At 44.9% G+C, this 23,811-nt stretch overlaps 1 protein-coding gene across 1 annotated transcript in view; it reads right to left on the bottom strand.

Moving 5' to 3' along the window:
* LOC121567776 (proton-coupled amino acid transporter 4-like) overlaps positions 1 to 23,811 on the bottom strand; it is a 205,306-nt gene that overhangs the window by 148,281 nt on the left and 33,214 nt on the right. Inside the window, exons 9-10 of the mRNA XM_041878046.2 lie at positions 21,700 to 21,798; positions 11,871 to 12,040 (exon numbers count right to left, since the gene is read on the bottom strand). Coding sequence (XP_041733980.1) covers positions 11,871 to 12,040; positions 21,700 to 21,798 — 269 coding nt within the window. The remainder of the gene's footprint in view (positions 1 to 11,870; positions 12,041 to 21,699; positions 21,799 to 23,811) is intronic.

Raw genomic sequence — 23,811 nt, 5'->3', positions numbered from 1 at the left:
CTGGCACCACACTCCCAGAGCCCTCACCTCCTGCCTGTAGGCAGTCTCGTCATTGTTGGTAATCAAGCCTACTACTATTGTGTCGTCTGCAAACTTAATGATTGAGTTGGAGGCGTGCTTGGCCTGTTCTGAAAGGCCCCAGAGTCTGCAACACCACTAAGCAAGGGGCACCACCAAGCAAGCGGCACCATGAAGACCAAGGAGCTCTCCAAACAGGTCAGGGAAACAGTTGTGGAGAAGTACAGATCAGGGTTGGGTCCTAACATTTTTTATCTGAAACTTTTAACATCCCACGGAGCACCATTAAATCCATTATTAAAAAATGATTAGAATATGGCACCACAAAAAAAACCTACCAAGAGAGGACCACCCACCAAAACTCACGGACCAGGCAAGGAGGGCATTAATCAGAGAGGCAACAAAAAGACCAAAGATAACCCTGAAGGAGCTGCAAAGCTCCACAGCGGAGATTGGAGTATCTGTCCATAGGACCACTTTAAGCCGTACACTCCACAGAGCTGGGCTTTACGGAAGAGTGGCCAGAAAAAAGCTATTGCTTAAAGAAAAGAATAAGCAAACACGTTTGGTGTTCGCCAAAAGCCATGTGGGAGACTCCCCAAACATATGGAAGAAGGTACTCTGGTCAGATGAGACTAAAATTGAGCTTTTTGGCCATCAAGAAAAACGCTATATCTGGTGCAAACCCAACACCTCTCATCACCCTGAGAACACCATCCCCACAGTGAAGCATGGTGGTGGCAGCATCATGCTGTAGGGATGTTTTTCCATTGGCAGGGACTGGGAAACTGGTCAGAATTGAAGGAATGATGGATGGCGCTAAATACAGGGAAATTCTTGAGGGAAACCTGTTTCAGTCTTCCAGAGATTTGAGACTGGGACGGAGGTTCACCTTCCAGCAGGACAATGACCCTAAGCATACTGCTAAAGCAACACTCAAGTGGTTTAAGGGGAAACATTTCAATATCTTGGAATGGCCTAGTCAAAAAACCAAAAAATCCATTTTAATTCCAGGATGTAAGGCAACAAAATAGGAATACTTTCGCAAGCCACTGTATAGGCTACATTGAGGTTTTTCGTTCATTATATTAGGCTATCTGGCATTAACGCATAAGCCTAAGCTTGGGCCTAACTGTCCGCATACCAAATTGCCTACACGCAAAATGCTTTTGGGAAGGGGCAGAAAAAGTGAACGTCTATCCATGGAGGCAAAAAGGACAATGTTGCCGTTTAATTCAATGAGAGAAAAGCTGCGAAATGGAGAGTTGAAAATAAAGCGGCCAGAAATATTTAGTGAGGCATCTTGAGAGAATGCAAATGAGCAGTTAGACACCATCTGTAGCATCATAAAAGTTGATAGTGGGCTATTTCAACCACATAAAATGTGCCTCCAGTCAGGAACATGTTGGGTCGTCTTCCCAGCTTTCTATTTCCTTACAAGCAGTCGATGTGATCTATCAATTCAATTGAAGGGCTTTATTGGCATGCGAAACGTATGTTAACATTGCCAAAGCAAGTGAAGTAGATAGTAAACAAAAGTGAAATAAATCCTCTCTCTCTCTCTCTCACACTCTCTCGCTCTCTCCCCCCCCCCACACCCCGCCACACACTACCAGAGGGAAAGCCATGAAAGACGTTCTCCTCCCAGTTCTGACAACAGACAAGGCCCACTGGCAGCAACCCGGCGGAGGGGAAGAAAGGACAGGACGTATAGGCAATTAAGGAAAGAGAGGAGGCAATGGAGCCAAGTACAGACCCATTGAGGAAGGAAAGTACAGTGGAGACCTGGGAGGAGATGTAATGCTGGGTGCTGAGCTGTGAGTGAAGGGTTGGGTGAATGAGACACAATGAGAGAGAGAGAGAGAGAGAGAGAGAGAAAGGGGGGACAAGACAAGTGGCAATGGTGTAAGTCCCTACTAGCCAGGAGCCCAAGAGGATGGAGAATAGCAAGTCATACTGTGAGGACAGCAACTCATACTATGAGGACAGCAACTCATACTATGAGGACAGCAACTCATACTGTGAGGACAGCAACTCATACTATGAGGACAGCAACTCATACTGTGAGGACAGCAACCCATACTATGAGGACAGCAACTCATACTATGAGGACAGCAACTCATACTATGAGGACAGCAACTCATACTATGAGGACAGCTACTCATACTATGAGGACAGCAACTCATACTGTGAGGACAGCAACTCATACTATGAGGACAGCAACTCATACTATGAGGACAGCAACTCATACTATGAGGACAGCAACTCATACTGTGAGGACAGCAACTCATACTATGAGGACAGCAACTCATACTGTGAGGACAGCAACTCATACTGTGAGGCCAGCAACTCATACTATGAGGACAGCAACTCATACTGTGAGGACAGCAACTCATACTATGAGGACAGCAACTCATACTGTGAGGACAGCAACTCATACTATAAGGACAGAAACTCATACTGTGAGGACAGCAACTCATACTGTGAGGACAGCAACTCATACTGTGAGGACAGCAACTCATACTGCGAGGACAGCAACTCATACTATGAGGACAGCAACTCATACTGTGAGGACAGCAACTCATACTGTGAGGACAGCAACTCATACTGTGAGGACAGCAACTCATACTGTGAGGACAGCAACTCATACTGTGAGTGTACAGGGAGCGGAGGAGAAGACAGTAAACAACCCTTAAATATGAGAGAAGAGGAAGTGGACAGGAAATATCAACTCAACCAAATGCAAATCCAAACTAGACGTTGAAATGACGTCTGTGCCCAGTGGGTAGTTTCTCTTACCACTTTCTCCCTCTCTCTCTAAAGTGAGATACAGATCCAATATGTCTTGCCAGTGAAAAATTGAGAACCTCATACTCATAATTGTTATGCAGGCATGGGGCATCTTGGGGTGCATGAGCATTTTCGCAAATATCATCTTTACAAAAGCTGTCGCAAGTTCACGCCAAGGAGATGTGTGAGGGTGAGTGTACTCGGAAGCTAGTGTTTGTGTGCTTGCATGTGTTTGTGTTTTTGTTTAACTATCCTTGTGGGCACCCGAAGTCCTCACAAGGATAGTAAAACAAGGAATATTGGGGACATTTTGCCAGTCCCCACAATATTTTTTTTTATTTTAGGCTTAGGGGCTAGGTTTAGGGTTAGGGTTATAATTAGGGTTAGGGTTATAATTAAGGTTAGGAGTTAGGGTTAGGCATAGTTTTAGGGTTAGGGTTTTGGGTTAAGGTTAGGTTTAGGGTTATTGTTAGGATTATGTTTAGGTTAAGGGTTAGATTTAGGGTTGGGGAAATTAGGATTTTGGATGGGAATCAATTATTTGGTCCCCACAAGGATAGCAATACAAAACTGTGTGTGTGTGTGGGGGGGTCTGGCTGGCACTTGATGAAGCTGCGTTTATCAAACATGAGGGATAATGAAATTTGCAGTCATCAATCACCTGAAAGCTGTAACGCTAGTCCCCCCTCAATCTAATTACATTTGGGCCTGTTGATTAATTAAATAAGACCCAAACGACTTTGGCAATTAAAGTACATTTCTTCTTTCTCACTCCCCGAGTGACAAACCTCACCATGGGCTTCACCATAGCATACCTCATCTGGGCATTTTACACTGGGCTGGGCCATACCTACAGTATTATAGAAGACCAGTGGTCCCGACAGATATCTTTGCTGCGCGGTCAGCATTTTTCATGCTGCGGTTGGGAGCAGGCGGTCAGACAGACAATTTTGGGATTAATTATATTTTTTTGTCCCGTAGATAATTTGTAAAACGGTTGTCTTTCTGCTTTGTATGCGTTAGCCCTACCTATTGGATTAAAAGCACATATTTTTCGCATTATTCACAGACTCTCAGAATTCACTGCTTCAAGTTTAGTAGCCTACCTCTTCTCTCCTAGTTGGGCGTGAGAGATCAAGTGCACCATTTATGTGTGGTCTCAATATAATAGAGTAGGCATGCATGGGCAGAGAATCACGAGGCAGTTATCTTTCCAAGGAAATTTAATAAAATATGATTAGACCATAGTTTATTACAGTGTCTGTAAATAAATATTGACAATGGAAAGAAGAGGAGGGCGAGGCGAGTTTCGGTGCAATCAAAAACATTTATCATCATTGAAAAGGAAAATATGCAACGTGCGCATAGGCTACCATGGTGAGCGAGCGTTGCGCCTTTTCGTTTTCAATAAATATTGATTACCATGTATCTGTCTCTGCCTGCAAATCGTCCTCCTAAAAGTTAGACTATATTCTATATACAAAATGTAGCTCAAGAGAAAGTCCGCTCTCATCATTCCTGCTGCGTCAAGTTCAGTAGCCATACGTGCAAGATTAGGTGTGTGTGTGGTCTCAATTAAATAGAGTAGGCTATAGCCCAGGGGTATAAACTTTTTTGGCCCACGACCCCATTTTGATATCTGAAAATTCTCGCGACCCCAACCATGTGAAAATAATTATGTAATTAACAGCCGATAGCACTGAAGAGCACTGAATCCAGCTTCACACAGATATGAGCTGGCGAAGGGTACCATTAGTTTTATGGTGCTTTCGAGACAACTTGGTACTCTGAAAAATACGAGGTCAAATCATGACGTCAGTGATCTTCAGGTCGGAAAGTCGGAGCTCTAGAAAGATGCCACAGTTCCCGAGTTGGAATTCCGAGTTGGATGACTTTTCAAAACGTTTTTCCTCAGTCTGAGCTCGTTTTTTTTCTTTGAGTTCCTAGTTTTCTTGAACGCACTGAAGTCGGAAGTCAGATATTTCCAAGTTTCCAGTTCAGAGTTCCCAGTTGTTTTGAACACGGAATTAATGCTCAGAGGGAGACGGCAGGGTATTGCCTTTGAGTCAGGAACCAAAATTCCTCAGCAGTGACCCGTGAATGCATTCGGTCACATTATAGCTCGATCAATTGTTCAATTTCACTTACCGGTATGTCAACTGAGCCAGGATCACAATCAAACGGATTGGGAAGTAGTTCCCAAAGTGCTCTTCCAAGCGTTGGAGGTGAGCAGTCATCACTCGTGTGGGACACTTAGAGTGCAGAGGCCTGCCCGCCGTTCCGCCATAGATGGGGATCTATCTGAGCAATCCCATCTGTGCAAAAGCCCACCATTCGATCCCATGGAATCTGTTTTTCGTCAATATAGCCATGGCGCACACTGAACATCACCTGTGCAGTTTCATGCTTGGGAATCATGAGACAGAACAATATGTCCTCGTGAATATCATCTCCCCACATGCATGGGCATCTCGGCCCTCACAGCTAACATCCATTTGGAGAGCATAAGCTGGGGAGTTTTGGAGTCGTTCAGTCACAGTTTCCTCTTGATTGCTAGCAATAGCATACATTATTTGTTTAACAGTGTTATCTGACAAAGGTATTGATGTGAGTTTCTGTGCCTCTGCCTCCCCACACATTGTTTCACCATATCAATTGCGGGCGGTAATATCAAAGTTTCTGCAATAGTGTGTGGTTTCATAGCGTAGCGGGCCTAGTCATTCACCGTGGGAATGATTCAAGTGCAACGGTCAAGTGCGGCCTTTTCCCATGATCTAAGGGCGCTCTCTGGTTGAATTTTGTCTTTTAGATTGTAATAATTTTAGTTTAGATTTTGAAGGTTAAACACATTACAATGATTTTGAGATACAAAACATATATTATAATATATCAGTATACCAGTAATACCGATAGCCTAATATAAATGGGCCATGTGAGAATCTCTGGTAATGTAACCTGTTTCTTAGGTTATTTTGGCACATTTTGATATTGCCTATAGGGCGAAAAATTGCTGGGACTGACCATGACCCCCAGGCGTTCCATGAATGCTTTCCATACGCGTGAGGGACACGTGAACTGAGGGACACGATCTGACACAATGTCCTCCGGGATCCCGTAGTGCCGGAAGACGTGCGTAAAAAGAGCCTCCGCAGTTTGCATGGCCGACGGGAGCCCAGGCAGAGGAAGGAGGCGATAGCTGTCAAGTGAGCTGCGTCACATACACCTAAAATAACATTGCGGGACTGCGGTTGGGTTCGGGACAAGTTCTTGCAGTAGCGGGTGGGAGTCAGACAGAAAGCCACCAGGAGCGGGCGGGGTGCGTCTGCCGGTGCGGGATGAATAAATCAGTCCAGCGCAGACCTCTGAAGCAATAAACATAACTGACATATCACAGACACACTACATCCATACTAGGCTTGGACCATATACCACATACCGGGGTATTTGAAAATAGCCATGGGATGGTTTATCAATACCGTTGAAACTATTTCTTTGACGTTTTTAAATAAAATTTGAATATTTGTAGCTACAGATCGCGTTCTTCATTTCACCTGTCACATTATTTTACAATATTAATGCTTACCGGTAGTCCCCAGTACGTGGTCTTTGTTTACAAGCACACAACAACGAGAGACCGGAGCCCTGTGAGTCACTCACTGCTGTGCAGCACGTGCCAGTTGACCTAGTTACAGTATGGAATTCACAACTTTAAATGTTTGCCAACTAAATATAACTATTAAGTTAACTGTCTTCAGTTGTGCATTTGGTTTGCTAATTTAGTTGTTAGTCATCTAGCTAAGTGGTTAGCTTCATCTAAAATCAAGCTTTTCTTGTTAACAGAAGAGAACCCCCTCCTGGATCAAGATCCTTGCTGTCCAATATAGATTTTGTGAGCGCAAAAAAATGTGAATAGCAGTTTTTTGTTACTTGTATAACATTATGAGCTGGGATGTCAGTCCTGCAAATATTTTGTCAGAGACTGCATAATATTTTCGCATTGCACTTGTTAGCATTTAGCTAGCATTCGCTATGGGATTCTTCATGTAATTGTTAGCATTGCTAACCTTCGGATTAAAGAGGCTCAATGGGGTTTGACAATAGCGCCCCTGTGTTTAGTGCCGGTATTACCGAATATCCCAGGATGGCACAAGGTCAGTATGAAGGTAGGACAATCTGGACACCGCCCAAGCATAGTGGAGACAGCGCATAATACTCTCACACATGCAAATCATAATCAAACATGATGTAACCACACACACAGATTACACAGTTGAACATTGAACACAAACACACAGTACACATCCACACACGCAAATCATAAAACAAACATGATGTTTATTTTTTATTTTTTTTATTTCACCTTTATTTAACCAGGTAAGCCAGTTGAGAACAGGTTCTCATTTACAACTGCGACCTGGCCAAGATAAAGCAAAGTAGTGCAATAAAAACAACACAGAGTTACATATGGGGTAAAAAAACATAAAGTCAAAAATACAACAGAAAATATATATACAGTGTGTGCAAATGTAGCAAGTTATGGAGGTAAGGCAATAAATAGGCTATAGTGCAGAATAATTACAATAGTATTAACACTGGGAATGCTAGATGTGCAAGAGATTATGTGCAAATAGAGATACTGGGGTGCAAAAGAGCAAAATAAATAACAATATGGGGATGAGGTAGTTGGGTGGGCTAATTTCAGATGGGCTGTGTACAGGTGCAGTGATCGGTAAGGTGCTCTGACAACTGATGCTTAAAGTTAGTGAGGGAGATAAGAGTCTCCAGCTTCAGAGATTTTTGCAATTCGTTCCAGTCATTGGCAGCAGAGAACTGGAAGGAATGGCGGCAAAAGGAGGTGTTGGCTTTGGGAATGACCAGTGAGATATACCTGCTGGAGCGCAGACTACGGGTGGGTGCTGCTATGGTGACCAATGAGCTAAGATAAGGCGGGGATTTGCCTAGCAGTGATTTATAGATGGCCTGGAGCCAGTGGGTTTGACGACGAACATGTAGTGAGGACCAGCCAACAAGAGCGTACAGGTCACAGTGGTGGGTAGTGTATGGGGCTTTGGAGACAAAACGGATGGCACTGTGATAGACTACATCCAATTTGCTGAGTAGAGTGTTGGAGGCTATTTTGTAAATGACATCGCCGAAGTCAAGGATCGGTAGGATAGTCAGTTTTACGAGGGCATGTTTGGCAGCATGAGTGAAGGAGGCTTTGTTGCGAAATAGGATAGGATTTAACTTTGGATTGGAGATTCTTTATGTAAGTCTGGAAGTTGAGTTTACAGTCTAACCAGACACCTAGGTATTTGTAGTTGTCCACATACTCTAGGTCAGACCCGTCGACAGTGGTGATTCTAGTCGGGTGGGCGGGTGCCAGCAGCGTTCGATTGAAAAGCATGCATTTAGTTTTACTAGTGTTTAAGAGCAGTTGGAGGCTACTGAAGGATTGTTGTATGGCATTGAAGCTCGTTTGGAGGTTTGTTAACACAGTGTCCAATGAAGGGCCAGATGTATACAAAATGGTGTCGTCTGCATAGAGGTGGATCTGAGAGTCACCAGCAGCAAGAGCGACATCATTGATATACACGGAGAAAAGTGTCGGCCCAAGAATTGAACCCTGTGGCACCCCCATAGAGACTGCCATAGGTCCAGACAACAGGCCCTCCGATTTGACACACTGAACTCTATCTGAGAAGTAGTTGGTGAACCAGGCGAGGCAGTCATTTGAGAAACCAAGGCTATTTAGTCTGCCAATAAGAATGCGCTGGTTGACAGAGTCGAAAGCCTTGGCCAGGTCGATGAAGACGGCTGCACAGTACTGTCTATTATCAATCGCGGTTATAATATCGTTTAGGACCTTGAGCGTGGCTGAAGTGCACCCGTGACCAGCTCGGAAACCGGATTGCAAAGCGGAGAAGGCACGGTGGTATTCAAATGGTCGGTGATCTGTTTGTTAACTTGGCTTTCAAATACTTTCGAAAGGCAGGGCAGGATGGATATAGGTCTGTAGCAGTTTGGATCTAGAGTGTCACCCCCTTTGAAGAGGGGGATGACCGCGGCAGCTTTCCAATCTCTGGGGATCTCAGACGTTATGAAAGAGAGGTTGAACAGACTAGTAATAGGGGTTGCGACAATTTCGGCGGCTAGTTTTAGAAAGAAAGGGTCCAGATTGTCTAGCCCAGCTGATTTGTAGGGGTCCAGATTTTGCAGCGCTTTCAAAACATCAGCTGTCTGAATTTGTGTGAAGGAGAAGCGGGGGGCATGGGCAAGTTGCAGCAGAGGGGTGCAGAGTTGGTGGCCGGGTTAGTGGTAGCCAGATGGAAAGCATGGCCAGCTGTAGCAAAATGCTTGTTGAAATTCTCGATTATTTTAGATTTATCGGTGGTGATAGTGTTTCCCTAGCCTCAGTGCAGTGGGCAGCTGGGAGGAAGTGCTCTTATTCTCCATGGACTTTACAGTGTCCCAAAACTTTTTGGAGTTAGTGCTACAGGATGCAAATTTCTGTTTGAAAAAGTTAGCCTTTGCTTTCCTGACTGCTTGTGTATATTGGTTCCTAACTTCCCTGAAAAGTTGCATATCGCGGGGGCTATTTGATGCTAATGCTGTACGCCACAGGATGTTTTTGTGCTGGTCAAGGGCAGTCAAGTCTGAGGAGAACCAGGGGCTATATCGGTTCTTAGTTCTGTATTTTTTGAATGGGGCATGTTTATTTAAGATTGAGAGGAAATTACTTTTTAAGGAACAACCAGGCATCCTCTACTGACGGAATGAGATCTATATCCATCCAGGATACCTGGGCCAGGTCAATTAGGAAGGCCTGCTCGCTAAAGTGTTTTAGAGAGCGTTTGACAGTGATGAGGGGTGGTCGTTGACCGCGGACCCGTTACGGACGCAGGCAATAAGGCAGTGATCGCTGAGATCCTGGTTGAAGACAGCTGAGGTGTATTTAGAGGGTATGTTAGTCAGGATGATATCTATGAGGGTACCCATGTTTACGGATTTAGGGTTGTACCTGGTAGGTTCGTTGATAATTTGCGTGAGGTTGAGGGCATCTAGCTTGGATTGTAGGATGGCTGGGGTATTAAGCATATCCCAATTTAGGTCACCAAGCAGTACAAACTCTGAGGATAAATGGGGGCAATCAATTCACATATGGTGTCCAGGGCACAGCTGGGGGCTGAGGGGGTCTGTAGCAAGCGGCAACAGTGAGAGACTTATTTCTGGAAAGGTGGATTTTAGAAGTAGAAGCTCAAACTGTTTGGGCACAGACCTGGATAGTATGATAGAGCTCTGCAGGCTATCTCTACAGTAGATTGCAACTCCACCCCCCTTTGGCAGTTCTATCTAGACGGAAAATGTTATAGTTGGGGATGGAAATTTCAGAATTTTTGGTGGCCTTCCTGAGCCAGGATTCAGACACTGCTAGAACATCAGGGTTGGCAGAGTGTGCTAACGCAGTGAATAACTCAAACTTAGGAAGTAGACTTCTGATATTTATGTGCAAGAAACCAAGAAGTCATCAAATGATAGCGCCTGGGGAGTAGGAGTGATACTGAGGGCTGCAGGGCCTGGGTTAGCCTCTACATCACCAGAGGAACAGAGGACTAGAATAAGGATACGGCTAAAGGCTTTAAGAACTGGTCTTCTAGTGCGTTGGGTACATAGAATAAAGGGGGCAGATTTCCGGGTGTTATAGAAAAGATTCAGGGCATTATGTACAGACAAGGATATGGAAGGATATGAGTAAAGTGGAGGTAAACCTAAGCGTTGGGTAACAATGAAAGAGATAGCATCGCTGGAGGCATCAATTGAGTCGGTCTCCGCGTGTATAGGGGGAGGGGCAAAGGGAGCTATCTAAGGCAGGTTTAGCTAGGCTGGGGGGTCTACAGTGATATAGTACAATTAGAAATAACCGAAACAACAATAAACTAACCATGTTTGGGCTGAGGCTAAACATAAACAGGATGTAGTACCGTAAAAAGGAACAGTCCAGCAGACATCAGCTGTATAGCTGAGTTATCATAAGGTCCGGTGGTAAAGGACTAGTGAGTAAGAGGCCACGGCTAGCGTGTGCTAGCGGGCCGGGGCTAGCAGATGGATGGAATCTTCGTGGTTAACGTCGTAACCACATCAGACGATTTCGTCGGCAGACCAGTCGTGTAGGATCGGCGGGGCTCCGTGTCAACACTAGGTGGTCCCGTCCGGTTGACAGAGAGGTGGATAGCCGGGAGATGGGCCTAGCTCAGGATGATTAGCCAGACCACAGCGTCCGTTTTGTTGTAGCTAGCTGGTAGCGATGAATCCGGAGTTAAAGGTCCAGTGATTCAGTGATTCCGGCGGAAAAACTGATATGTTCTGGGTCGATAACGCGCTGTGCAGACTGGCCGAATATCCGGTGATTAATGTCCAGTGATTAAAATTAATCCCGCAGAAAAAAAATCCAATGTTCTGGGTGAAATACCGCTAGCTGTGGCTAATAGCAAGTAGCTAGTTAGCTGGCTAGCTAGTTTCAACTGGAGATTCTAGATTCTAGATAAAGGTAAGTCAATAATAGAATCCGTTCCACATTGAGTGAGGCGGGTTGCAGGAAAGTATATTTTGTAGAAGGATGAAAAGTCTGATAGGGAAATATGTACGAAAAATACAGAAAAATAGGGTATTTACAGGCTATTTACAGACATACGATAAAAACACAACTGCACTACTACGCCATCTTGGATTTTGAAAAGTTTCTGTGTGTAAACACACACACAGATTACACAGTCGAACACAATACCTTCACCATGTCAGCACCGCTCCATACTACTGAGATGGCCGCCCTAGCCTCTCTGTATTCTACAGGATCAGAGAAAGTTTTACTCGGAGGCAGAGCAGGTCAATTTGTTTCTAGCTCTCTTTACAACGGGCTCGTTTAAAGGCCAGCCACCCAGACCGAATCCACTAACAGACACCGTGTCCCGGAGCATTATGGAAATTGATTAGTTCTCTCTATCTCTCTCGCTCGCCCCCCAGTAAGCTATACACCATGTTCCTGTTTATGTGATAGGGCTTACCATGCGTTATGAGGAAGGTTAAGGGTTATGCTCCCTTTGATGTCGTCACCAAAGTGGAGGTAGCCCAGCGTTGCCAAGACAACATAGAGGACGATGGTGATGCCCATCCCGATGTTCAGAGCCACGGGGAACCGCTTCGGTTCCTTCATCTGGTTCTCTAGAGGAAGAACCTTCCGCACACAAACACAGGGAGAGCTAATTGTCAGGAATGGTGTATAATAAAAGCAATACAAGACAAATACATTACCATCTTGAATAAAAGGATGGAAACAGTGCCCCGAAAAACAAAGTATTGAGATCTGAAAAAGCCATGAAAAGATGAAAAGCATCAGCCTTCTACTGAATAACAAACTCTTGGCATAGAGAACGATAATGGAGCAGTCAGGAGGACTAGTCTCTGATTACAATATACATGGTGACCTACATTAGCCCCAGACGTTTACCAAGTTCTCCGTTTTGAGCGGGATCAGAATTTTGCTGTGGATGAGGATCGTTGGATGCTGGGTGAGTGGGAGGGTGGGGGTTGGATGTTTGAGGTGTTGCCGTTTGGCTAGTACCCTGTGGGGATGCTGCATGGTGGGTGGCAGGGAACATTATCACTGCTAAGTACCACACACTGACTGAGGAATTGCTCTCCGCTCTCTGCCCCGGGAACGCCTCTCGATCTGGGCAGAGGAATTAATGATCGCCATTCATCACCAAACATCCACATAAAGAAACAGTGGTATAATGAGATCCCCAGACACTCGCACCTTTCTCTTTCTTTCATTCCCTCTCTCTCTCTCCCCTCCCTCTCTTCTCCTCCTTACCTCGAGAAAATATGGATGCTTTCTAATTGGGGTAAACAACAGTTTAATTTGAACAGGTTTAAACCTGGCTGTCAAAGTCACATACATATTCAAAGAACAGATGTATTTTTCTTTCCTATCTTCGCTTGTTCCTTAGTTGTTTTTTTCCCCTTCCCTTCTTTGCTGTGACTGATCAGTTTTTAACAAGGGCTTGTTACCTCTCCTCCTGATGCGACTGATGTGTTTTCTGACTGCTGTTTGATTTGGTGATTCACGAGGGATGGGGAACACTTCAACGACCTGGACTCTGATGCACTGATTATACATACAAAACGCTATTAGACTGTAAGGTATGAAAGCACACAGCCAACAGGAACATAGCTTTCTGTGTCAGAGTAAGTGGATACATTAAGCCACAATAAAAAGTTGGAAAGGGCCTCTCCTGTTTGGCTACCTGTCCAAGAACCTTGCCTCACTCACAACAAAACGTCTCAAAGACACATTGCTTTCAAACCACATTAACCCCGTAACAGGGCCAGCCAGCCAAGACTCCAACAGTGAGGGAGTTGCTTCAGAGCCAGAGAAGTAACATGCCAAAACTCCACCGATCTAAGAGACCAAAGCCACCGTGCCATGAGCCTCCGCCTTCTTACCGCCACATCAAGCAGGGTGTGTGAGACGGCAGCATTGGGCAGACAGCCAGTCTGCATTGAGCTGAGAACAACAGGTGGTTCAGTTAACAAACTAATAACACTGACCTCTCAGCCTGGGGCACAGCCCACTACTGAGAGAAGAGCAGCCACATACAGAGAGAGAGAGATGGAGGAGAGGAGGAGAAACAGAGACAGGAAGAGACTGAGGATTGGAGACGGGGAAGAGAGGGGGGAGAGGGATGGATAGATAGATGGAGAGAGAAAGAGAGAGAGAGAGAAGAAAGGGAGAGAAGATAACAAAGAAGTAGAGACAGCAGAGAGGAGCATGCAAATGAGAAACAGAAATAGAAAAGAGAGAGAGAGAGAGAGAGAGAGAGAGAGAGAGAGAGAGAGAGAGAAGTCGAGAGAAGTGAGAGAGAGAAAGAGAGAGAGAGAAAGAGTGAGAGAGAGAAAGAGAGACAAAGTGAGAGAGAGAGAAAGTGAGAGAAAGAGAGAGATCGAGAGAAAGAGAGAGCGAGAGAAAGAGAGAGAGAAAGAGAGAGACAGAGAGCAAGAGAAAGAGAGAGAAAGAGAGAGCGAGAGAAAGAGAGAGAGAAAGAAAGAGAAAGAGAGCGAGAGAAAGAGGAGAGAGTGAGAGAGAAAGAGAGAGAGAAAGACAGCGAGCAAGAGAGCGAGAGAGCAAGAATGAGAGCGAGAGCGGCTGGTGGAAAGAGAGAAAATGAAAGCAAGAACATTGAGACAAGGTCAGATATTGAAAGACAAAAAAGATTGAATGAGGAGACTAAACTATTTGAAGTTTATGAAAGTGATAATCATCATTAATCCCCCCAAATATGTGTTCTTGACCGTGAAGATCAAAGTGAGAAGTAATTTATTTCTCAAGGTGTCCGTCCGACACAACACTGTCTGAGGTTGAATCACGTTCATCAGCCCCCCTCTCCCCTTCGGTTAGACATGCTCTCTTGCTCGCCACTACCTTAGCACTCGAACAGCTAATATGCAGTCACACATAATAACTCTAAAGAACAGCCTCTCTCTCGCTCTTGGCTGCAGTCATTACGACAGTTCTCCTTCGTTGATCTAGCCAACTAATTTGTCCTCAATCAAAGGTTAATTGACAGCAATTTAGTATTAAGGCAATGAAGAGGGCAATATGGGATTGTCAGTGGGGAAGGGAGGCCTAGCCAGCTATTACCTCTCAGCCAATCGCCTGCCGCCAACAGCGCCTTGCAACAAATCATCTGGCAGGAGTAGCAGCCTTAAGCCAATCACCTGAGTCATTGTGTCGTCTTTCTCTCACCACAGCAACCCAACGGCCATTTTGTGTGCATGCCAAAAGGTTGAGAACTCAACTAACTACTGCTGACCTCTGGTTGGCCACAATCCCCTTGTAATGAGAGAAGAGGTCAAAAGTCCATGCTACCAATGAGACACGGAACATGATTAATCAACATTATATTCCATCTGTATGATATTACATTACCCTAAGCAGATTCTCTCCACTATTAGTCTTGGGACAGAAGATAGCGCCAGACCTGCCCTGTCAGCCTGCTGTAGTCCTGGCCTGCTATAGTCCTGGCCTGCTATAGTCCTGGCCTGCTATAGTCCTGCTGTGTGTGGATCTGTTCATACATCACTCTGGACAGAGGCAGAGTGGGAAAAGAGAGTGACAGAGACAATGTGTGTGGGTGTAAATGGGAGATGTGTGTGGGTGTAAATAGGCATGCCATGAATGCGAGTTTTATTATGCATAAAGTGCCTTGCAAAGTATTCATCCCCCTTAGCATTTTTCCTATTTTGTTGCATTACAACTTGTAATTTAAATGGATTTTTATTTGGATTTCATGTAATGGACATTCACAAAATAGTCCAAATTGGTGAAGTGAAATTTAAAAAAATACTTGTTTCAAAACATTCTAAAAAATAAATAACGGAAAAGTGGTGCCTGCATATGTATTCACCCCCTTTGCTATGAAGCCCCTAAATAAGATCTGGTGCAACCAATTACCTTCAGGAGAAGTCACATAATTAGTTAAATAAAGTCCACCAGTGTGCAATCTAAGTGTCACATGATCTGTCACATGATCTCAGTATATATACACAGACCTGTTCTGAAAGGCCCCAGAGTCTGCAACACCACTAAGCAAGGGGAACCACCAAGCAAGCGGCACCATGAAGACCAAGGAGCTCTCCAAACAGGTCAGGGACAAAATTGTGGAGAAGTACAGATCGGGATTGGGTTATAAAAAAATATCAGAAACTTTGAACATCCCATGGAGCACCATTAAATCCATTATTAAAAAATGGAAAGAATATGGCACAACAACACAACAACAAACCTGCCAAAAGAGGGCTGCCCAGCAAAACTCACGGACCAGGCAAGGATGGCATTAATCAGAGAGGCAACAAAGAGACCAAAGATAACCCTGAAGGAGCTGCAAAGCTCCACAGCGGAGATTGGCGTATCTGTCCATAGGACCACTTTAAGCCGTACACTCCACAGAGCTGGGCTTTACGGAAGAGTGGCAAGAAAAAAGCCACTGCTTAAAGAAAAAAATAAGCAAACACGTTTGGTGTTCGCCAAAAGGCATGTGGCAGACTCCCCAAACATATGGAAGAAGGTACTCTGGACAGATGAGACTAAAATTGAGCTTTTTGGCCATCAAAGAAAACGCTATGTCTGGCGCAAACCCAACACCTCTCATCACCCCAGGAACACCATCCCCACAGTGAAGCATGGTGGTGGCAGCATCATGCTGTGGGGATGTTTTTCATTGGCAGGTACTGGGAAACTAGTCAGAATTGAAGGAATGATGGATGGCGCTAAATACAGGGAAATTCTTGAGGGAAACCTGTTTCAGTCTTCCAGAGATTTGAGACTGGGACGAGGTTCACCTTCCAGCAGGACAATGACCCTAAGCATACTGCTAAAGCAATGCTTGAGTGGTTTAAGGGGAAACATTTAAATATCTTTGAATGGCCTAGACCAAAGCCCAGACCTCAATCCAATTGAGAATCTGTGGTATGACTTAAAGATTGCTGTACACCAGCGGAACCCATCCAACTTGAAGGAGCTGGAGCAGTTTTGCCTTGAAGAATGGGTAAAAATCCCAGTGGCTAGATGTGCCAAGTTTATAGAGACATACCCCAAGAGACTTGCAGCTGTAATTGCTGCAAAAGGTGGCTCTACAAAGTATTGACTTTGGGGGGGGTGAATAGTTATGCACGCTCAAGTTCTGTTTTTTTGTCTTATTTCTTGTTTGTTTCACAAAAAAATATATTTTGCATCTTTAAAGTGGTAGGCATGTTGTGTAAATCAAATGATACAACCCCCCCCAAAAAAAATCTATTTTAATTCCAGGTTGTAAGGCAACAAAATAGGAAAAATGCCAAGGGGGGTGAATACTTTCGCAAGCCACTGTACATGTCAAAATGAGCTTGGGATGTGCTTGTGTACATACGTCATGTCGATGTATATCACTGAACAGATAGTGTGTGTTGTCATGGCTGTCCTGGGAGGATCCAAATGGGCAGATCAGGTTTGCACGGCCTGTTGTAAATTTATGGAGAAGGAGACTCTCTCTCCCCCTCCAGTATTAACGAAAGGAATGTCTTTGTTAACAGACTTGTCCCACCAATACTCTAACACGTTCAAAAAGTGAATACTGGAACAATATTTCTAACATAAGAATGTGGGGAATGGTCAGAGGAGGTCTATAGAACAATAATGTCAATTGGGTTGTTATTTTGTGATGTCATTATAAATGCTATAAAAGGAAATACTGTAACTTAGTAAGTATACCCACTACATATACGAAGTTTTCATCCGATGCGTTGTGTATGAAATATGAAAAATGATAAAAGTATTTTTGTTAAGATGGGAATGTGATTTTAGGAGCCAAAAGAGATCAAGGCTATCTATAAACTTTGCACAGTAAGTAGCCACGCCCGAGTGAGGTCAGAGAGCGTGTCAACCTGACGGAACAGCCCATTTCGACAAGAGGGCATAAAGGCTTGGTAGAGAAATTAACCTTTAGACCAGAAAGACGTGAAGCAGCTGCTACACGTTAAAAATGGTTGGAATATATCAGGCCAGAAGGACGTTCAAAGTAGTTCGAACCCTGAATCGCAACACGAGGTAGAGACGATAAGTCACCTCCCCGACAATCACTGGTACGGCTGATTAGCTGTTCTGAGCAAAGCGAATTTAAGTGGGACCATTCTACTACTCTATCCAAACCATCCAACTAAGTAACTCTCATCACCCCACTGGGGAACCATGGACAGGGCTGGGTAGCCTATCTTCAAAGAACCAATCTTCCAGAAGACGGTGAAAGGAAAATCCATTCTGTAGTTCTGTTTAGGACTACATGACAAGTCACCGGACCTCGGACAACTAGAAGACCACAACAGTAGAAGATTTGCTGTAACTGTTGGACAATCAGAGCCTTAAGAGCGAGCCGCGAGAAGACCCAACTTACTCCCTTCCAAGGGCGGCCCGTTTCCGAATACTACACGGCGGCATCTCACGTAAATACATTCATGATTTCTTACTCCAAGCGGGCGGCGGTTCGTGTGCAAAGTATATGATTACTGAGAGAGTTGTTTCCAAACATATGAAAGTGTTGTGCCTCTGTCTCTCTCTCTCATTACCTCTTTTGTAACAAGCAGTCATATTACCTCTGCTGCAGAGGATAAGTTCATTAGAGTTACCAGCCTCAGAAATTGCAGCCCAAATAAATGCTTCACAGAGTTCAAGTAACAGACACATCTCAACATCAACTGTTCAGAGGGGACTGTGTGAATCAGGTCTTCAAGGTCGAATTGCTGCAAAGAAACCACTACTAAAGGACACCAATAAGAAGAAAAGACCTGCTTGGGCCAAGAAACACGAGCAATGGACATTAGACCGGTGGAATTAGCAATATGTCCTTTGGTCTGGAGTCCAAATTCGCTGTGTCTTTGTGAGACGTGGTGTGGGTGAACGGATGATCTCCGCATGTAGTTCCCACCGTAAAGCATGGAGGAGGAGGTGATATGGTGTGGGGGTGCTTTGTCTGTGATTTATTTAGAATTCAAGGCACAATTGACCAGCATGGCTACCACAGCATTCTGCAGCGATACGCAATCCCATCTGGTTTGGGCTTAGTGGGAATATCATTTGTTTTTCAATAGGTCAATGACCCAACACACCTCCAGGCTGTGTAAGGGCTATTTTACCAAGAAGGAGAGTGATGGAGTGGTGCATCAGATGACCTGGCCTCCACAATCCCCCGACCTCAACCAAATTGAGATGGTTTGGGATGAGTCAGTCGGCAGAGTGAAGGAAAAGCAGCCAACAAGTGCTCAGCATTTGTGGGAACTCCTTCAAGACTGTTGGAAAAGTAATCCAGGTGAAGCTGGTTGAGAGAATGCCAAGAGTATGCAAAGCTGTCATCAAGGCAAAGGGTGGCTATTTGAAGAATCTAAAATATAAAATATATTTTGATTTGTTTAACACTTTTTTGGTTACTACATGATTCCATATGTGCTATTTCATAGTTTTGATGTCTTCACTATTATTCTACAATGTAGAAAAACCCTTGAATGAGTAGGTGTGTACAAACTTTTGACTGGTACTGTATGTCTACATGTATGCATACATACGAGTGTGCCAGTGGTTTCAACACTCTCCAACTTGGCCTGGGGCCTTAGATGAACTCTTATCAGTGAACAAGACTTTCTATCGGCCCACTGCAGAGCTCACCTCCTGGGCAGAGAGGCAGGCAGCTCTGGGTACAGGAGCCAAGCACGGTGCATGTATTAGCATTACATAAGTCACCCTCCACACCCCCAGAGAGCCTTTAAGAAACCCCTAGCCCAATAAAAACCTGGTCTGAGACAAGTACTGAATTCCCATCCCTCATTGCAATATTTATGTCCTGAAGAAGCTTCAGCCACAGAATTTTAGTTCAAAAGAAGAGTGTCTCCAGCAGGCTTTCATAGGGAAAGAGCTGCCATTAAAGAGAAAGAAACCAAGACCAAGTGAAAACAAGTCACATAATCTTGTTTTGCCTGCTGCACTTACTATGTCAGCATTGCTGTTAGGAAAGGGGGAAAGAGGGGAAGAGAGAGAGAGAGAGAGAGAGAGAGAGAGAGAGAGAGAGAGAGAATTTCTCCTTTAACAGATCTAGTTTAAAATGTCCTTCTCGCTCTGCAGAGTGGCTTTCTGAAAAGAAAAACGGATCCCCAGAGGAACCCAGAGCAGTATTTTGTAAATCAGAGGAGTAGATCCCTGGCAACTGATCTCTTGGTGCACAGCGAATCTACTGTAGAGTGACCACACAAATAAGCAGCAAAGCCTTCTCCTTTCAAGTAGAAAGGAAAGCTCAGGGAAAGATCAAAGTAATGGAAATCTCTCTCAATTCAATTCAATTCAAGGGGCTTTCTCTCTCTCACTTTCTCTGCACAAAAGAGCCTATTTATACAGTATACAAATAACCTTCCAAGAGGACCAGGGAGGCTGTCTCAACCTCCACGAGTAGTGCTCCCTGTTTTAAAAAGATTAGAACAATTATTCTGTGCCGCACCACATTTTTTCGCTTTTCTCTCCCACTCTCCCTTCCTCCTTGGAGCCAGAGGAGAAAACTTGAACAAATTCACCAAAGACTGTAGCCATCTGCCAACTGCCCTGGACTTGATGGAAGAGTGAGCGGTAAGAGGCCAAACACTTGCTACCTATAAACTCCCTAGAACCAAAAGCAGAGGCATCCAAAGGTGCAGCACGCAGCCTTCCGCTAATCTACCGTCTTATATTTACTTACAGTCTGTTAGTTTATCCTTGAGAGAGGAGGGAGAGAGATCTTCAGACAAGGAGGAGATTAAAGGGGTTTCGATTATTGTTTGGAAAGGCCCCCACAACCCCCCTTAATAACCTTCGTTTAAACCCTGAAGCCCAAAGCACAAACACCTAACAGACTACCTTTAGTTGGCCTAGCCAAAACAATCAGCGTTAGCTCCAAGAGTATCTGCAGGGAGCTGAACTACTTCTCTGCTTTATAAACCCTGTGCTGGAGAGACAGGTGGAGGGTGTACAGATAAAGGTATGTCAGTAAGCGAGAAGCACACCAAAGCACTTTGGGCCAGTTTGTAGTGCTGGAAGGAACCATAGTTAGAGCTAACAGAAGTCAAGTACCTACTGGAGATCCGGGAAAGGGGATACCTAGTCAGTTGCACAACAATGCATTCAAACAAAATGTGTCTTCCGCAGTTAACCCTACCCCTTCTCTCTGTTAGGTACGTTTTTACTGGCACCAGCCAATAAGTTATTCCCAATTGGCCCAGTGACACCCATTTCAGGCCGGCTCTCTCCCTTTCCCATTGGTGTGAACATCGCATCCCCAGGCAGATAATTACCCTGTCAGGGTGACAGAGAACCCATATGGTCGTGGATCACTCCCAGAGAGAGAGAAAGAGAGAGAGAGAGAGAGAGAGAGAGAGAGAGAGAGAGAGAGAGAGAGAGAGAGAGAGAGAGAGAGAGAGAGAGAGAGAGAGAGAGAGAGAGAGAGAGAGAGAGAGGGAGAGAGCGAGAGAGCGAGAGAGAGCGGGAGAGAGAGAGAGAAAGGCACACAAAGAAAGTGTAATGGGATAGTTAGAGGAGGCTTAACTACTTTCATTCTGTCTTTACTTTATCCACTATCATTTGTGCTTTCTATCCCTATCTGAGCAGGAGCAGAGTCGGCAATTCTCTCCACTTCTCTCTTCTCTCCTCCTTCCTCTCCTCCCTCTCGCTCTCTAGAGACGTTCTGATCCGGAGTGGCCTGGCTGTCATCGCTGTCTGTCGGGTCGTCGTGGTGACGTGTCGGCCATCACTCTGTGCCCGCCGTTTGGCTGATTAATGGGTGAGCAGCGGTGAGTGAGCATTCCTCTGCCTCTCAGTCAATACACCCTGGTACCACCTCATACATCATCCTGCCTACGGCCAGCACACACATACTGAAACATTTAAACACACACACACACACACACACACACACACACATACATACATACACAGAAACATTTAAACACACACACACACACACAGACACATTCAAACACACACGCACACACACAGCCTCATCTGCAGGACACCATCCCCATCCCCGCTGAGGGTGAGATGAGGTTAGTGCTGTCACTATCCTCTCTATTAACCCTGGATCAATTACATTACATTAACATTAATGCTACCCTTGACCTGAACTATCTCTTAGCCATGCAGTATTCAAGGCTTTCAACTGCAACCGTGGCCAGTGGGCCCCAGTCACCAGCCAATCCAGAGTCGGTCACATAAGGGCCGGAACCAATCAGGTGTTACTAACTACATAAGGGTTTGGACAAATGGAGTCCCAGTTGTTGAAGAGTACTTACCACTCCGATGCCTTCGAAGGCGAAGATGGCTGTTCCGAAGAAGAAGGGGAACTTGGCCAAGGGGGAAGTGAGAGGGAGACGCTGAAGGTCCCCAAAATCCTGTCAGAGAGGGGCGACAGCAGACAGAGGAGCAGGCGATTAGGAAAACAGGGACAGTGACACATTAGTCTGTCAGAGGAGCTACTCCCATAAGGGCCTATAGAACAGAATCTACTTCCTCATCACTGCCAAAGACAAGATTTCCCCTGACTCACTGATCACACAGACAGACAGACAGACAGACAGACAGACAGACAGACAGACAGACAGACAGACAGACAGACAGACAGACAGACAGACAGACAGACAGACAGACAGACAGACAGAGAGAGAGAGAGAGAGAGAGAGGAGAGAGACAGAGAGAGAGAGAGAGAGCGAACTGAGGAAAAGGAGAATCCCAGTAAATGGAAGGAATGAAAGACACTAATAAAGAAAGACCATCAAAAAGAGCTTCCATAACACATTAGTCAGAGATTAAGAGACAGAAAGAGGGAGGAAAAATTGAGAAAGGAGAGGTTGTGGGGTTGACGGCTAGGTGACCTAATGGTGAATTAGGGATGCAGTGTTGTGTTTCCCTGTGGACGCGTTTCGTCTACCGCGTCACACAGAGACGCCCAGCGACTGACAGGGGTCCTAATGAATCTTTTAAAAACATAATTCAGCTGGTGATTGATGAGGGCTGTTCACAACGGCACCTAGACCACTGCCCAGAACACCGCCCAGCCACCCACCTACACACACATACAGCTGAGGGATGAGCTGTGCCACACACACTGGCTGGCACAACCTTCTGGGAAATCTAAAACAGCAATCAACGCTGGATTACACCACACGTCAGGAACGCTTACATCTGATGTCAATCTGCTCCAAAATGCCTAATTGTATTCTTAGAATGACCTTGGGAATGGTCCAAGTAGACAAGCGTTTAAAAGTTGTTCCTGATCGAAACTAAGTGCACTCTGACACTAACTGTTCAATCTTTAATTGAGAAGACCAGCCATAGCCAAACAATGGACCCTATACTTTATTGGAAATGAAAATGGCCTGGAGAACCATGTCTCACAGGAAACGTGTAATGGCTACAAGGGAGAACCATGTCTCACAGGAAACGTGTAATGGCTACAAGGGAGAACCATGTCTCACAGGAAACGTGTAATGGCTACAAGGGAGAACCATGTTCCACAGGAAACGTGTAATGGCTACAAGGGAGAACCATGTTCCACAGGAAACGTGTAATGGCTACAAGGGAGAACCATGTCTCACAGGAAACGTGTAATGGCTACAAGGGAGAACCATGTTCCACAGGAAACGTGTAATGGCTACAAGGGAGAACCATGTTCCACAGGAAACGTGTAATGGCTACAAGGGAGAACCATGTTCCACAGGAAACGTGTAATGGCTACAAGGGAGAACCATGTTCCACAGGAAACGTGTAATGGCTACAGGGAGAACCATGTTCCACAGGAAACGTGTAATGGCTACAAGGGAGAACCATGTTCCACAGGAAACGTGTAATGGCTACAAGGGAGAACCATGTTCCACAGGAAACGTGTAATGGCTACAAGGGAGAACCATGTTCCACAGGAGTAGTGCTGAGCGATTAGTACTTTTTGAGGTCAGTTCGGTTAGATTATTTAAAAAATATCACGTTTTTTAGACGTTTAATGAACTATGCATTATGTGGGTTGAATGCAGTAACAACACTGAATAAAACAATTAATAAAAGTCCCAAGATGGTAGTCATAGCCGCGGGAAGTAGTTTGTGGGTGGGGGGTGCTGCGATGTTTTTGCACATGGGAGGGGGGGGCTTATATCCTACACCCGGCTATATCAGTCCGCTAATACAGGACTATTAAAGGCCCAGTGCACTACTTGTGAGAAAAAAAGTTTCACTTTTTTTAAATTCAGATTTTCAGGGGGTGCTGCACCCCTTCTTCCCGTGACTGCTTATTAACCATCATTTATTCACATTACTTTACTAAAATATGTTTTATTAGATTACTTTGATTTCATTCCAAGTCATCATCTCATCTCTACAGAGCTGCTACCTATGCTGTCTGACAAAATCACTAT

This window comes from Coregonus clupeaformis, chromosome 6 (assembly GCF_020615455.1).
Source record: "Coregonus clupeaformis isolate EN_2021a chromosome 6, ASM2061545v1, whole genome shotgun sequence".
Classification (NCBI taxonomy): Eukaryota; Metazoa; Chordata; class Actinopteri; order Salmoniformes; family Salmonidae; genus Coregonus; species Coregonus clupeaformis.
This window is presented reverse-complemented; position numbering and strand designations above follow the sequence as displayed.